Source organism: Vulpes vulpes, chromosome 1 (genome assembly GCF_048418805.1).
Source record: "Vulpes vulpes isolate BD-2025 chromosome 1, VulVul3, whole genome shotgun sequence".
NCBI lineage: Eukaryota > Metazoa > Chordata > Mammalia > Carnivora > Canidae > Vulpes > Vulpes vulpes.
Window position 1 is genome coordinate 92,688,728 of NC_132780.1, and position 17,269 is coordinate 92,705,996.

The 17,269-nt window shown below is 37.9% G+C and overlaps 1 protein-coding gene across 14 annotated transcripts in view; it reads left to right on the plus strand.

Annotated features, from left to right (window-relative positions):
• The window catches only part of MAP7 (microtubule associated protein 7), a 149,692-nt gene that overhangs the window by 106,912 nt on the left and 25,511 nt on the right, over nucleotides 1-17,269 (plus strand). For 10 of the 14 annotated variants that reach the window (XM_072720138.1, XM_025997887.2, XM_072720143.1 and 7 more), the window contains exons 4-7: nucleotides 3,288-3,451; nucleotides 4,241-4,358; nucleotides 8,367-8,477; nucleotides 13,845-13,958. In XM_072720138.1, coding sequence (XP_072576239.1) covers nucleotides 3,288-3,451; nucleotides 4,241-4,358; nucleotides 8,367-8,477; nucleotides 13,845-13,958 — 507 coding nt within the window. The remainder of the gene's footprint in view (nucleotides 1-3,287; nucleotides 3,452-4,240; nucleotides 4,359-8,366; nucleotides 8,478-13,844; nucleotides 13,959-17,269) is intronic. The other 4 variants (XM_072720147.1, XM_025997889.2, XM_072720165.1 and 1 more) reach the window with 1 other exon arrangement.

The window sequence follows — 17,269 nt, forward strand, 5'->3', positions numbered from 1 at the left end:
AACAGCTTTAAAAAATATTTTCTTAACTTTCCATAAACTTGTTTTTCTTATTTTGTCTTTTGGCTTCTGGAATATCTTAAAGGAAAAGAAAATACTACATTCTTAAATATCCTTAAAGAATCTGAAGTTTTCCTCAACATGAGGTATAAAAGTCAAAGACTATGTATTTTGAAAGCAAAGAGTTAAGAATAGATATATCCTACTGCCTGTCTTCAGGGTTCAGGGTACGAATCCATTTCGTTTTCTGCCTGTGATCCACTCATCCACTGTCAGTGGAAGTATAAATTGGTGTGACCTCCACAGAGGATTATATGACAGTAGCTATCAAAATTTTAAATGTATATTCCCTCTGATTCAGCATTTCTACTTCTACGAAGATGTGTTCACATATCTACAGAGGTCATAAGAGTACAATGTCACCCAAGGTCTGAATTGATGAAATACTAGAAACTTAGATAATTTATCAGTATCTGATTATATTAAAATAAAGTATGTGGGCAATGGAATATTACATAGCCATTAAAAAGGTTATTGGATTTATGTTTTATGTGTTGATGTGCAAATATCCCTAAGATATATTTTCAGTGAAAAAAGCAAGACTCAGAGCAGAGGTGTACTATATATACTACAGTATGCATGAATTTTTATCTTTTTTTTTCTTTTATATTTATACAAAAGGTAGAAGTGGAATATAAAAAGGTCTAAGGTTAGAGGAAAACCTTCATTTTGCCTTTTAATATTTTGTACTATTTAAGCTTTGACAAAAGTCTATCACTGTATATCTACCTTTTTAAATGAACTAAAATGTGTGGTACCATTGAAAGCCTGCCTGTAAGGTATTCCCACATAAGAAATCCAAAAGATATTATGTGCACAAGTGTGTGGTCACAGCAAATTCACCTTTAAAACATGTTAGAATGGGGCGCCTGGGCAGCTCAGTGGTTGAGCGTCTGCCTTTGGCTCAGGTCAGGATCCCAGGGTCCTGGGATCGAGTCCCACATCAGGCTCCCTGGAGGGAGCCTGCTTCTCCCTCTGCCTGTGTCTCTGCCTCTTTCTCTCTGTCTCTCATGAATAAATAAATAAAGTCATTTTAAAAAATAAAATAAAGCATGTTAGAATTATGTTCCCCATCTGTTACTTTCAGTGTGCTTTCTCAGAGTGGTTTTTTTTTAAGATTTTATTTATTTATTCATGAAAGACACAGAGAGAGAGAGAGAGAGAGAGAGAGAGCAGAGACACAGGCAGAGGGAGAAGCAGGCTCCATGAAGGGAACCCGACGTGTGACTTGATCCCGGGTCTCCAGGATCACGCCCTGGGCTGAAGGCGGTGCTAAACCACTGAGCCACCCGGGCTGCCCTCTCAGAGTGTTTTTATTTATTCACTCATTCAGCAAATATTTATTGGACACACACTATGTGCTTTTACTAAAGTAAATTTTCAACTTGGACCTGAGAATTTCTTTAGAGCCCTGGGCGTTTAAACTTGGAAGAAATCTTGAAAATCAATTTCCACATCTTTTGGAAAACAAGAGAAAACTAAAATTCAAATGAATATGTCTTAAGATCTCACCACCCATTAGTAGCAGAGCTGGGAGAACCCAGTTGTCTCTGCTACCACCCTGAGTGATGTCATAAGACAAACCCATCTTGAATTGTTCTTGCCTTTTCACACAAAGTCAATTCAGATTGCTTTCAGTAGATTTGTCTCCTCAAATGAACAGCTTTGGAAATATTTAATGGTAGCAGAAATGCAGTGTCACGCGCGCTGGGGGCGACAACCGTCCAGGGATGAGGGTAAGGGAATGAGGAAAAGAAAAGAGACATAAACAGAGTGGGAGCAGGAGGGACATATGGCTGGATTCAGCCACAATGCCAACTTTATTTGTATTATTCACTCTTTTATAAAGCAGGGTTGTTTAACAAGCAGGATATTTTAAGCTTAGTTCTCCAGACATGTCCTTTCACAGTAGACAGCAACAGTATGCGCCCTTGAATAGATAGCAATAGTATGCGTCCTTGAGCCACAAGCCTTCAACAACAAGGGTGAGACAGGTGGGCTGCAGTTGGAAGAGTCAACAGAGAGCCATTGCTCGATCCATTAACCCCTTCCTGGCACGCGGCTCCCAACAATGCAGAATCTTTAATAGTAAACATTTAGAGGAAACAAATGTTCTGAATTTTACTTTTTTTCTCTTAAGAAGTAACATTTTAACTTATATCCCATGTATTATTCTCAAGGTTTATGCTCTAAATTTTGTTTGGACCCTTTTACCAACAGTATTATTAATAGCTCATATTAAAGATCTCTTCATATTGAAGATGTCTTCACAGATCAAGGAAGCATTATACTAAAAAAAAAAAAAGTTTTGTGGGGTATGTATTCCGCTAAAATGAGGAAGGACCGTGTATATGTAAAGGAGAAAAGAAACACTCCATCACTGAACAATATTTTCTGCATTGTGCATTTTCATTCAGCCTGTGATATTAATAGATTTATCTAACCAGAATGTGAGCAAGAGCTGCTTATTTAGTCTCACATCACTTAGCTTACTCAGTGTGATAAATCTGTAAGGCATTTAATATATCTTTTATCAGCTATCAATTTTGGGATTTTCTCCTCAATTCTTTTAATACTTTCAGAGAACCAGTGCTGTGTTGAAACAACTATAGTCACAGGCTTTTGATGTGAAGGATATCACATTTTTTAAGAGGAGAGAGAGAGACGAATGGTACTATTGGTTATAAGAGCATCATATCAGAATTGAGACCAGAGCATGTGATGTATGCATTATTCTGTTGTACTAACCTACCAAATTAGATGACTGTAGGGATTCCCAAAGAGTAGAATTTAGTGTATCTTCTTTGACCTCATTGTTATCAGATTAAATTATGCTAGAAATTAACAGTGGTACTTTTTTTCCTCAAAATTTAAGGAAAGCAAAGGTCAGGTTTGATAAATACAAAACCCAAGAACCCATATTTGTTCAATGTGGGCCATTTATATACAGTCCTACCTATAAAACTTTTTTGTTTTTCTGATTTTCAAGAGAGAGAGTATGTGTATATGCAAGCAGGGTGGAGACAGGCTGAGGGAGAAAGAGAAACTTAAGCAGGCTCCAAGCCCAGGGCAGAGCCCAGCAGGGGGGCTCCATCTCACAACCCTGAGATTCTCCCTGAGGCAAAATCAGGAGTCTGACATTTAACTGACTGAGCCAACCAGGCTCCCCAATACCTGTTCAAGTTCTAAACCTGCTTGTGTTTGATTTCCATTGTTTTTTCTTCCTGAAGCTGCGAGAGAAATAATCTGGTTAGAAAGGGAAGAGCGAGCCCGGCAGCACTATGAAAAGCACTTGGAAGAACGAAAGAAGAAACTAGAAGAACAGAGGCTGAAGGAGGAGCGGAGGAGGGCTGCTGTGGAGGAAAAGCGGAGGCAGAGGCTGGAGGAAGACAAAGTAAGAGGCTGCCATGGGCAGCAAATGGGAGGTCTATTTCAGAAATTCGAAACCTTCCCTTAAGGTGCTGGTATGCATAGCAACATTAAGTAATCAGTTTTATAGATAGCCACAGCTTCTAGGGAGGTTGGGGTACGGAAGGCAGGTAGTGAATGGTGTAATTGTTACCATTATTTTCGCAAAAACTTTAAAAGCCCGGGCGTTTGGTCTGGAGCCATAACTTACCCCTGTGCAGTTCATCTATACGAAAATATGGAGAGGACTCCAAGGAATTGGATTTCTCTAGGGCTTTACTGTTTACATTTTCACATAGATTATCTCATTTAATCTTTACTCAACCCTTGAGTGTTGATATATCAGTTTTTGCAAAAATGAACATGCAGACTCAGAATAGGTAAGTCGTGGAGTCAGGATTACCCACCTGCTCAGATTCTGAACTGCATTTTTTTTTAAGATATGGTACCACATTTGTTTAGCATCTGCTTAAGCTAAGACCTGTATCACCATGCTTACATGAATTGATGAAAGCACCACACTCCTGGTAGCCATAACAAGGGTTGTTTATTTAAGTACCTGTCGTTTGCCAAGAGCTTTACCAACTGGGACCTGATGATTTCAGTACTCTCGCAGGTTGATATTACTCCTACCCTAAGAGAAGGTATAAAAGTTAGGAAGTAGGAGTACTAAGGTAGAAATTCCAGTAGTGCCTTTACTCCATTCTGCCTTAAATTGAAGAAGCCTCAAACAACCAGATCGAATCTCATCATCCACTCCTCTCTTCCATTGAAGGAACGCCATGAAGCTGTTGTAAGACGAACAATGGAAAGGAGCCAGAAGCCAAAACAGAAGCAAAACCGGTGGTCATGGGGAGGCCCTCTTCATGGGAGCCCTAGCATCCGCAGTGCAGGTAACAAATGGTGATGCTTTCAGAATCCCTGCTTTCTTCCTGGACCGCAAAAGGGCAGTTGCTTCTTTTTTTTCTAAGTCTGTGTTTCCAAAACAAAAATCAAGCTGAAATAATTAAACTATAATTAAATGATGCTCCGACTGTTTGAGGATAAGGGGGTGATGAAGGTAAGAAGATAAAGTTCTCTCCCTTAACACCGCTGCTTTTCCTTTTTGTTACATAATTCCTTGAAGAGCTAGAAATCTATGCAACATTCCTAAGTAAACATGTGGTTTCCACTCTATGTTATTTTAAGTAATCATTTGCATTAAGATTTCAGGATTATGGAATAAGTTAACTGATTTTTTTTTTCTAGAAGAAACATAGCAGTATTGACTGATCATAACCAATAGTATGAGCTTGTGTATTTGGACCATAAAGCATGTGCAGCATTAATGCTCTGCCCAAAAAAGTACAGGTTCTGAAACTAGAAACTATGAATGTCTCAGCCATTCCCTCGTTCTTGAATGGACATAAAGTTATACTGAAATTTGGACTTAGGGAAAGGCTTTATTTTTGTACTGTAAATTCAATACACCTCGAATTTTATATAATGTGTCAGTTCTTTTACATCTGTGTGAGTCTAATGACATTTTTATTATTATTATTATTTACTTTGAAAAATCATTGTCTTACATTCTGTCCCCAGGTGGTTTTGTTGAATCATCATTCACCTTTCTCGATTTAGCAGGCCTGGACCACCACTTCACAACTCTTGGTGGTACTAGAAAATCTGGTACAGACATCCCTGTGGTTGCTGATTGCCTGACCTATAGCTAGCACCTCCGACCTAGGAACAACAGTTCATCAATAGCTGAACCATCACTACCTTAGTCATAATGCATGCTTAATACCCTATTGCATAGACCTAGATCTGGGATATGGCACAGTGTTTCTTAAGTGTGATGATAGAACTCTGGTGACTTGAAGGTGTTGAAATAACGTAATGACATATTATGTGTTTACTTTCTCTTTAAGAGATCATTTTGGGGGGGAAAAAAAACCTTTAAGAAGTGTTTTTTAGTTAATAAATTACCTGGGATCAAAGTACATCCAGTTTGTGCTCTCACCTCGCCAACATCCCCGTCCCCACTGGTCAGTACTGCTGTTTCTGCTCTTAGTTTTAATCTAAATAACCATGAATTTTTGTTTGCTCTGTTCTTCCATTCCTAACATTCAGTGTATCCAATAGAACCCCTTTATTTTAAAAATTCTAAAAGTACATTACCACAACTTTCCTATGATGTTGAACTATATTTGAAAACACTTTTTTTTCCCCTTGGCTTTTAATGACCCAGTGGTACTTTGTAGGGCACATGTTAAATCTGTACTCCTAAAGCTCATTTAAGTGTGATATTTTATTCTAGGGGCAGTTTTACGTATATATTCTATATAAGAATATATATTTTTATAACCTTATTTTTCTTTTACTTGGCTTCATCTTTTACTTGTGTATGGCAGAAGTATACTCCATTAGAAGTTTTCAAATATTTTTGAGGGGAAATACAGTTGTTTAGTTTTAATTCTTGGTTCAACACTCAGCATTCAGTATATGATCTTTATTTCTGCCACTTGGAGCAAGAGAAACTCATGCTGTATTTGTTAGCACTTGGATAATATCTATTTTTATTATAAGGGCTCTGAATTAGAGAAAATTGCTACTAAACTAGAATTCAGAAGTTTGAAAAGAAAAAAAAAAGAAGTTTGAAAAGAACTGGAATTTGCCAAAATTCTCAAAGGTTGCAGTCTTTGCAGTGATCTGCCGTGATCTTAAGAACAGTAACCTGGTCTTACTCCTTTATAGCAATTACTCACTCAGAATGGGCAACCCAGTCAGTGTTTGCTGATGAAAAAACAGATCTTAGGGGATGCCTGGGTTGCTCAGCAGTTTAGCACCTGCCTTCAGCCCAAGGTGTGATCCTGGAGTCCCGGGATTGAGTACCACATCAGGCTTCTTGCATGGAGCCTGCTTCTCTCTCTGCCCCCGCACTGCCCTCTCTGTCTGTCTCTCATGAATAAATAAAATCTTTAAAAAGAAAAAAAAGGGGGGGGGGGATCTCTGGGTGGCTCAGCGGTTTAGCACCTGCCTTTGGCCCAGGGCGTGATCCTGGAGACCTGGGATCGAGTCCCACATCAGGCTCCCTGCATGGAGCCTGCTTCTCCTCTGCCTGTGTCTCTGCCTCTCTCTCTCTCTCTCTCTCTCTATCATGAATAAATAAATAAATAAATAATCTTTTTTTAAAAAAAGAAAAAAACATTTTAGAAATTAAATTTAATCCAGATTAAATCTGTGTGTTGCCTTATGGCTCACTCATCAACTTGCACTGGTTTGTGAATTTTTTAAACTGATTCTTTCAGAATCCTTTGTGAATTTGTATTTTGTTGAGTGAGAAAAAGAAATTATTTAAAATGATCTTATTAAGTAATATAATAAGTATGCATTATACCTCTATAATTTTCACCAGGCAGAGTAGGCCTGCAGGCAGACACAATGTCCCCTGACTAAAGCTTAACATATAAAAACAGTATCAGAAAATGTATTGCTGTCAGTCACCCAGAAATGACTTTTGTTACCCTTCCTTGTGTCCCTGGGCCTTACATTTCATCATTAAGATCTTCCTTTTGATACATTATCCTTAATCTTCAGGATTGCTCCAAGGGCCTATCAGTTAAGTGTTAATTTACGTCACAGGCATGATGTCTGTGTTTGTTTGTTTTCTAATTGAGTTGCTTCAACCATACAAATACATCCTAGTAGAGATAGGAATGTCTGATGTTGGTAGAAAACTTGTTTATCCCCATACACTATAAATAATGGCCAAAAATGGTTATTCTGTGGAGGGAAGTTTACTGTAAAATGTTGACTACCAGTGTTACTTAGACATTGATAGACCAATGATAGAACTGGGTTTTAAAGGCATATACCATGAGGAATACTTTTTGTTTTTAGTTTTAGAAGAAGCTAACAATGGTAAACAAAATATGGCAAAGCCCTTTTAACTTTGGCAGTCATCGTCAAAACAATCTGTTTTCCCTTCCTGAATAAATATAATGAGATTTTTTAGACTTTTACTCTATTTAGACTTTTATTTGGGGAACATGATCTATTCTAGTGAGGATGGCTACCACCTGGTTCCACCATACAGACAGCAGATGAACAGAGCTGATTTTTCCCTTTTGATCTCACAGAACTTTAAGAATTACTCTAAAATTACTCACCTACAGGATCAACAGTTTGATTAGTAAGCTTGAAGAATTCTGATTTTCTTTATATTGCCATCAATTTTGTTGGGCAAATTTGTGGACTGATTCTACATTTGTAAACCACCCTAAAATCCGTGTTACAGGCACAGAGGTATGGTTACTTGTAGACTTTAAGAAGAAATGCTACATCGCTCCAAACCTAGAGTGTTTCTTCTTTCTTTTTAATCTGTTTTTCTATAGTGAACTTTAATGGCCTAGGTAAAGTGACTGGCTCTACAAGAAAAGGTAGCAGCAAATGCATAGAACCTGATGTTCTTTTTTTTTTTTTTTTTTTTCTCCTAGTGTTTGCATTCTATTTCACCAGCCCTATTACTACTCCCTTGTTCCTATTTGGGGAAATTCTAAGGGCATCCACTTTTACAAACCTCTCTTTGCTGAACAGTCAGCCCCATTATTGTATTTGCCCTCCAGTGATCTGCCTTTGGTCCTTGTCTGTCTGTTGTATTATTGTGACAATATGCTTGAACTTCCCTGGCTGACAAACTGGTGTGCTTATTAATATTTATTTTATCCTATGAGAAAAATGAATTTTATTTCTAACCTTTAAGTTACCTTTAAGATGTCCATTTAGAAAACTGTGCTATTATGTAAGATCTAGTAATAGAGCTGAAAGCATCCAATTCTAGTTTTTCCTTCCATCAGTGAACTAGGAAATTGCAATCCTGCATGCCGGCTGTCAATTAGCATTATCTCCATTTGTTTTAGATCCAGACAGGCGGTCAGTTTCCACCATGAATCTTTCGAAACATGTTGATCCCGTCATTAGCAAGCGGCTCTCCTCTTCATCTGCAACTTTACTAAATTCTCCAGATAGAGGTACAGTCAAAAGGAAAACAACAACAAAAAGTGTTCTGTTATTTACTTAATGCTTTTTTTTTTTTCTGGATGTTACAGCTAAAAATAAGCATCTGAAGTTGCTTTCCCTACGTTTCTTAAATAGGAAGAACACAACTTCAAAGTAAAAAAGCAGTAAGCGGCTGAGCAGCATTTCCCTTGCGACAAGAACCTTGCTCATTTTAGAACTGGCTGAATGGTTGCATTTAGCCATCATGGAAGCGGTGCTTCTCAACTTTTTAGTAAATGAGTTTACAGTTCCAGAAATCACCCACTTATCCACCAACATTGCAAAAATCTTTGTTGTGAACAATTATTTTCCTTCAATCATGTTGTCTTTGACTTTTCATCTGTACTTGGGGAATGCCAAGCTTTGACTTTCTAAGAAATCTTTTTAAATGATTCATGTTGGTAGATTTCATTTTGCTATTTGATTTCTCATTTAACCAAACCTTGCTTACTTGCATTTCTTGTGTGTGTGTGTGATCGGTTCTTGGTGTCCATTCATTTTGCCCTTCAGGGATTTGGCTTAGCTTCAAGAATATCATCACTGAAGTCTCCTACAAGTTTTAATAATCATAGTCCCCAGTTAATGTTTTATTTGAATTTTGAGTTTTATTCATCCCATGGATTTACAGTACATGAATGTTGGGTTATTTATAAAATTAAAGTTTTACTTTATACATCTATATATCATAGAAGGAAAAATCAAGTTTTTAAGATGAGCTACGGTTTTACAGAACTTAAAATGACCTTAAATTAGAAAACCAAAGAATTATTGTGCAATATAAAAACATATATTCTTTAAAAGTAACAAATTGTGGTTATTTTGAATGCTTTACTGGGAAACATTCAGTGTTTATAGTCTTTGTAAAGAATGCAGTGTGTGCATGTTCTGTGTGTATCCATATATTCTGTATTGTATAAAACTTGTGTTATTGTAATGTACAATATTGTACATGTTGCTGTTATAAAACTAATAACTAATCTCTTAAAGTAGTAAATGTTGAACAACTTCCTGCTCTTGCTTTTTAACCTTAACTATTCCTTTTTTTAAACTAATATGCCTAAATCATCAATATTAGACATATAGTCAAATTACGTACCTTTTTTCTTTTGCATCTTAGAGAAAACTATTATGAATTAACATTCCTTTCATAAACAGCCTTTATCTTCAAACCCATTCCTTTAATATGAAATACAGCATATGAGTGCCATTCTTAACAGTTGTCTACTCACCTTTTCTTTGGATTTGAGTGCTCGCTTCGGCAGCACATATACTAAAATTCTTTGGATTTGATCCCTTACTCAGCATTTTAGTTTCATACTTTTGTGAACCTATGTCTAAGACAAACTACAATTGTGATTTTATGGTACTTTGAAGTCAATCTTACCAACTACCTCCTTCAGTTCTACAGCTGAAATTGGGGTAGTTGGGCAGTAAACTGAACAATATCCTATCACCCTTCTATGGGACAACAGTAATTTGTCAACTAGCAACAGGAATGTTTAATAGATTCTGAATGATCATATCTGATGGAATATTCTTAATAGGATCTTAGAACTCAGAAAGTTTTACTGGATGGCTCATCTGTTCCAGTTGGGGTAACAGAGTTCCAAAGATGATGGACAGAGGTGAAAGACCCAAATTCATATGTTACAGATTAATTGTTGGAGAAAGGGTCTAGCACAGAGATCACCAGCAACTAACCCATGTTGTTGATGTGCTGCATCCTCTTACCTTCATGGATGTCCTTCCTTAGATCACCCTGACTGTATGCATTCTTGCTTTGAGTGAGGTTAAGGATTAAGAGAAGTTCAACAGCCAGTTCATAGCCAAATCCAGGAAACTGCCCCTTAAATCGTGTGATCTATCAAATCATATCCTAAGCTGGACTAATAGCTAAAGGAGAGCACTACATTGGGGAGTTCTGCTTCTCTGCCACCTTGTCAAAAGAATTGTGTGAACTACCAGTTCCTGCCTGGGTCTAAAAGACGAGGTCAGGTTTGGCCAGGAAGGGAAGATTCAGTTCACCCAAGAGCCCCCCATATGGTCCAGGAAGCAATTTTTTTTTTCTTTTTTTAAAGTTAGAACTTTCAGTAGGACAGTGAGATGGCTAGGCCTTTTAATGAGACTAGAAATTCTTCTGAATTTGAACTTCTAATTTATAAACTTAAGTAACTTAGTTCATTTTCTTTTCTGCTAACTTTATTTTTTTCTGCTATTTTTAAAAGTTGGTTATGCTTTATTAAATTAGGAAGCATCCTTATTGAATTTTAAGTTAGAGGCTTTTACTGGCAATGTATTAAAGAATGTACACCATTTACCAGATTGTCTGGGCTTTCTCAGCCCTCTAGCATAGGCCTTAAAGCTGATATTCAATTGAGGCTCTGATGCTATCAAGGTTGACATTCAGCTGGAATGCTCTCCTGGTTATTAAAAATACTAAAATATTTCCATACCGTTTGGTAAATACCCACTTTGCTAATATGTGTTTCCCCAGGTCCTCCAGCACTAATGCATGACATCCATGAGCTCTCTGCCTGTGCCCTACTTATTTTTAAATATTTTTATTATCAAACTTGCATATAGTGTCACATAGACTGATAAAATGACCCAAGTTAAAGGAAACCTCTGATTACCAAAGGTTTTTATAATTGCTGCAATGGAGAGAATATTGCCACTGGAAATTTTCACATTAAAAATGTGTTTCTTAATATTCTTAAGCTCCTACTTAACCAGATTTTTCTCAAGGAAGAATAAGGAATTTCAAACAACAACAAAAAACAAACAACAACAACAACAAAAACAAGAAATGAAGTTGCCTACTGTTTGCTTAAAATTAGTCCATACATTTTTCCCTAGAATCTAGATCATAGGACATGGTGGTAGACCTAAAGCTGCATTCTGCATTCAGGTTCTTTTTGACCTGAGCAGGGGTTTTTGTTCTTGCTTTAATTTGAATTCACTGCCATCATTCTAAAAATGGAATACCTCACATAATATTTGCAGTTCCTACTTATGATGAACTATCGGGATCTGGCAGTACTTGCCTGATTTTTGCATGGCACCCATCTGAAACTGAACAGTGATTTCCTGCTTATGGATGACTGTGGTAGTACAAATATCTATAATGTTTGTTTGCCTCCCCTGGTTCAGATGGTCTATTACAGGAATTTTTAATATCTCATTTTTAAGTGCTTAAGTAGGATCAATACTGTAAGTTGTTTCACAAGAATTAATATCTCTTCCTTCAGAAGCTTATCATCTTAAAATCAGGCCCCTCTAGGTGGGTGAGAGAAAAACAACAAACTAACTCTCCTGTCCTAACCTTTACTAAAATGTTATCTTAAGAAAAAGAGATCTCTCTCTGTCTCTCTCTTATTCAGGTCATAGTAATGAACACAGAAGAAGTAGAAACATGTTCCTTCTGTCAAAATCTTTCATTCACAGTGTCAGCTATAAAACAAATCTCTTCAGATTTGCTTCAAACACAAGTCAAAGAGGCAATCTTCATTTGAGGCAAATTCTTTGTTTGATACTTTCAAGACTCACAGAAATAAAAAGTTAATCAACTTCTTAAGCCAGGGCAGAGAAAGGATATGTCTTCTCAATGACAAACCATCTCTGCAGTTGTGAGCCAGTCATCCTACAGAGTTTGTCAAGGAAATAAAGGGTTCCTTTCTTCTTCCCTTTCTCATCTACTTGAAAAAGTATAGTTCTGTTGAAGATTTCATCCTCCTCACTCTTCCCCATTGGTTTTATTGTGTGACTGTATTCTACTTTTAGTGTACATTAAATTCCATTGTTGATGCACACATACACACACTGCCATATTAGAGTGTATAACAGCACTTGTTCTGTTGTGTGTTCTACTATACAACTATTACTGTATTATATATGTAATTGTATATATACAACACATACATATATATAATCCTTTTATTTATGTCTGTCAGATAAGATTTCATTTAACTGTGAAAACTCTCCTAATAACAGGAAATCCAATAAATAATTCACTAATTCTTAAATTCACCACAGCCTTGATCAAAATAACCACTTTTTAAAAATGAAGTCAGGTAATTAGGATACTTCCTGGAGGTAGTTCCTTTCAAAAGGAACAGGTTATTTCCTGCAAAAACATTTAACATCAACTAATTCCTGTTAACTAAAACTAATCTTTTAGAATTTCAACGTCATTCCTTTAAAATACAGCATATAAAAGATTATTAGAAGAACAATGGCTCCAGAGGCAAGAATATTTGCACCTGCTGTTTATAGTACAGAGCAGAACTGGCTTTGTCATGTTTAGACAGTTTTAAAGACTTTTATCAGTGACTTAGCGGTGTGCCCTAAAATAGAGATGTATGATTACTTTAGTGATATTTGTAGGATCTTGCAAGCTTCTTTCCTGATATTTTTGGACAGTAGCTTCTGTATTTTCATGGACCACCACTAGAAGCTAACAATATAAGCAAAGTCATTAATTTCTAATTTATAATTTATGGTGGTCTTGCCACCAAGCCCCAGTACAGTTTGGAACTATATTCACTGTATTATCCTAAATCTATTTCCTGAAATCTTCATGCACTCACTAGTAATTTCTAACATTAGGTTTAGATTGGATTTTGGTTTTTCTGTTTAATTTCATCTTGCTTCAGCTTTACCCTTATCTTCCACCAGATTTGTTTACATTGTTGCCAAAACAGGCTTGAGAGAACCTGGCTTACTGAATGGGAAAGTCAAAAGGAAATCAGACAGAACTTTGTATGAGTCCTCTTTCCTTTTATTATATCTAATTTCCCCCAATTGACAAAGTAGCAGTTCATGAACATCTGGCAAAATGTAATGGAGACCCTTTCAGTCTTTGTTTATATAGACATGCAGTCCTGCATTAAGCTGCCATAGCCTGTGTTGGAGTTGAGTATTCAGGATACTTAGGAAGCCCTTTGGCTGAGGTGTGTGCCCTCAGACCATGTGCCATTAGATCACTGCCCATCCTGACAAGGGCAGATGGGCACAACTAGACGCCAAACCTGTAGGTGACCTGATGTTTCTGTTTTGTTACTTGTTCACACCGAAAGGAAGGTGGCTAGCAAAATCTGCAAACATAAATCTAACATAGAGCCTGTCCCAAACTTAATATCTTAAAGAAAGGCAACATTATGGAATAGCTCCTCCTTTGGGCAAAGTTTCCGTCTCCCAGACCGTATGCTAGCCGTCCTGCTTGGTTGGAGAGCCTCGTCTCTTGAAGGCCTGGCATATGGAAGCGATAAGTTTGATGCTCTTGCACCCTCTTGCCCCAGGAAAGAATTCCTCTAACATCTTGCTTATGTGGTGACGTTTAGCTCGCCGCCTGCAGCTCAGCCCATGGGAGAGCAGCGTTGTTAACAGACTGCTGACGCCCACACACTCGTTCCTGGCCCGAAGTAAAAGCACAGCTGCCTTGTCTGGAGATACAGGTAAAACTGTCAAGGTGGAACTTTCTTGGTGAGGTAAAGTCCAACCTTTTGATGCACATCTGAGCTACCGCTATTCATCTAATCGCATCCCGGGCTTTCCCCAGTGTGTTTGTTTCTCTCTCCTTGGGTGCAGTGGCTTTGGAAATGTCTGTTGGTGTTGGTTTCACGCTCCTGGTATTGTTTTCCTTTCACATCTTATCTGGACACCAGATGCCAGGCAGACAAAGGACGCCCCTCCTTGTGATCAGATGGCTTCAGATGCTTCTGGGTTGTTGGTAACATCACCCGAAACACCGACCCCTTCCCCGCCTTTCTTTCTGCCCCTGCATCTGAGCAGATGATCAGAGGTAGACATGATTTAATATTTAATACTAATAGATTGACTTGAGAATACAAGCAAAACCCAGGACAATTTCAGCAAGAGTTTCTTGCTTAAGAGTGGCTGTGGGCTAGCTCCTTCTGCCTGTGCCAGTCTTTCATATGTAATCTAGGAATTAGTACCCTCTCAAATCTCTAGGAGTTGTGGAGAAGGCTAATTACAGTCTTCTTCTTTGTTACATACTTTGAAAATATGGAGAATGTGCCAAGGACTGGTTATTGTAATTAGTTACAACTCCTCTACATTTTTGAAATGCAAAGCATGCCTGAATGAGCCAATTAGTTTAATGAGAAGTTAGCATAGAGCCTATATCTATCTGGAAGGAAAGATACACATTCAGCTTTTGGCAACATCTCCTTTCACGGTGAGTTGATTCTGTTTTTCCCAAATATCTCTGGTGCAATTGGTATATCTCTGTAACCAGCCTAGCAGCCCTTGTCTTTGGCACTTAGGAAATTACATCATAAAGTTCCCTTTAAAAATGCTTTGCTTCTGCACGTCTCTTCATGTTCATTCACCCTCTTTGCAAATAATTCTTGGTGGTTTTATGATTTTTTTTTCATCTATGGTGCCCAATGAGCTATTAACAACCCTATTTCTCACAGTACCCCCAGGAGGCAGTTGAAAAAGCAAGTACAGACATTCCTACCACCTGCTTGTGGAAACCAAGGGCAGTGACAATAAGTGACTTATACCAGAGCCACTTAGAATTCTAATCGGTGGATTGGGTCTTAACGTGCCCTCCATCCTGGGTGCCTGGGGTGCTCTGTGTAGAGTTATGCACTCAATTAGGTGGACCCCACAGTGTTCTGTGTTTTCTGTGAAGGAACTCTCCTGTCAGCTGTCACATCGCATCTGAGATTTTTCCAGAGGAGAAAGTACCGCTTATTTCAAGATAGTTTATTTTCTGCCTGTGAATGTCCTACTTTTAGAAAAGTCATGAAAGTTCTTCTGCATGTCTAGCTAATTGAAGAAACTGTAAAACTGCTTTCAGTCCTGTATTGTAGGATCCAAATAGTCTAGGGCACTCATGCTTTGGAATCTCCACGCTGTACATTGTTTCATATTAATGACTGCCCCGCAGCTGAAAAAGTGTCTGCTGTTGTCATTGTCGCCACTAACTTGTGTCAATTCTTTCGCTCCTCCTATAGTCCTTTGCGGCATCCTGTGCTTGTGCCCCACCCATTCTGCTTGCCCATCTGCCCATCTTCCCTCTTCGTTGTTCTACTTAATCAGGGTGCTTTCTACCTGCTCACTGGCTGTTCTTTATTTTGCAACTCTTCCCTTCTCCTTTTAACAAATGGACACATTCTTGTAATTTATTTTAGTGTAAAGCAATCCATAGGCCTTTTCTTGAGTTCCCATTCTTATCAATACATTCCTTAGATTATTGTTACCTTATTATTGCATTGACATGGCTTATATTTAACAAACCAAAACTGTTGTTTTCATTTTTTCCACTTGAAATTATATATGTAAACATCCTTTACATTCATCTTGTCAAAAACACTGTGTTCACCACTTTTATTTTTCCATCTACTCTCTGCAATTAGTCTTTTTTGTCTTTCCATTTGACTGTTGTTTCTTAAGTTCATCTTATATCCAGTTGCCATTAGCAAAAGGATGACCTACATCCAGAGCCAGAGTTGCAGTAGCAGATCCAAACAGCCATCCTAACTCCTAGGGTGTTTGGTGATTACAGACTCCCAGGACAAGTAATAAGTGCACTTGAAATTTACCTCTCATTTGTGGCCACTGCTTTGCGTTGACCTCTCCATGCCCATTTTTTTTTAATTAATTAATTTATTTATTTATGATAGTCACACACACAGAGAGAGAGAGAGAGAGAGAGGCAGAGACACAGGCAGAGGGAGAAGCAGGCTCCATGCACCGGGAGCCCGACATGGGATTCGATCCCCGGTCCCCAGGATCGCGCCCTGGGCCAAAGGCAGGCGCTAAACCACTGCGCCACCCAGGGATCCCTCCATGCCCATTTTTAAAATACATTTAAAATACATGTGATTATTAGAGCTTAAGATTAAATGAGTTGATACACATAAAATGTTTAGAGTAGTACCCACCACATAGTAAGTCATCAATAAATGTTATTAATATTATTATCAGATTTGTATTCTCTATGCTACACTCCAGCCACTTGTATTGCATTATCTTTTCCCTGTACCTTTTCATACAGTTCATTTAGAAGATCTTTAAGAAGTCGAATTAATGCCCACTTGTTACCAAGAGTAGTAGGAAATAGAGATAGTATAGAAGACTTTCTACTGGACACTCCATAGAAGAATTTTCATGTTTAAGAAAACTACTTCGGGATATCAAGAGCACTCTGGAAAAATAAAAATAACTGTGTATTATTGCTCTTATTCTTTCTTCAGAAGGGCAAGATAATCCAAATACATAATTTAAAGGTTTCAGGTTTTTCAGTAGTTGCTGTTCAGAACAACAACCAATTACAGGCTGACAGTGTTCCTTGAACAATTAAGTCTGAGGAGTTTTGTACAAACTCCACTAGATAGATTTAAGGATATTGTCTTTCTTTGCTTAATACTACATCAGCGCTGTAATAAAGAATGAACCAGAGCCATGATGAGATTGGCTTACACCCATGATCATCTCAGGAAGTGCTCCATAGATACCCCCAAAATTATTTTCCACTGGAGGGAAGTGAAATCCTATTTCTGTTGTTTTCTTCTTCCTGTCAGACCCTGGCCTCAGAGCAGGACTATGGTTTAGGGTTTCTTGATCCTGGAGCGCAAGGTAAATAGCCTCTGGCTATGCCCTGGGCAATATGTGCCTCTCCTGGACATTAATCCCACAGAAGTGCCCTGTGCCAGGATGTTACTTTACTTAAATGCATTTGATTGGCTTGGTAGAGTTTTGCATTAATGAACTTTTTACTGTCTGAGAAATGCAA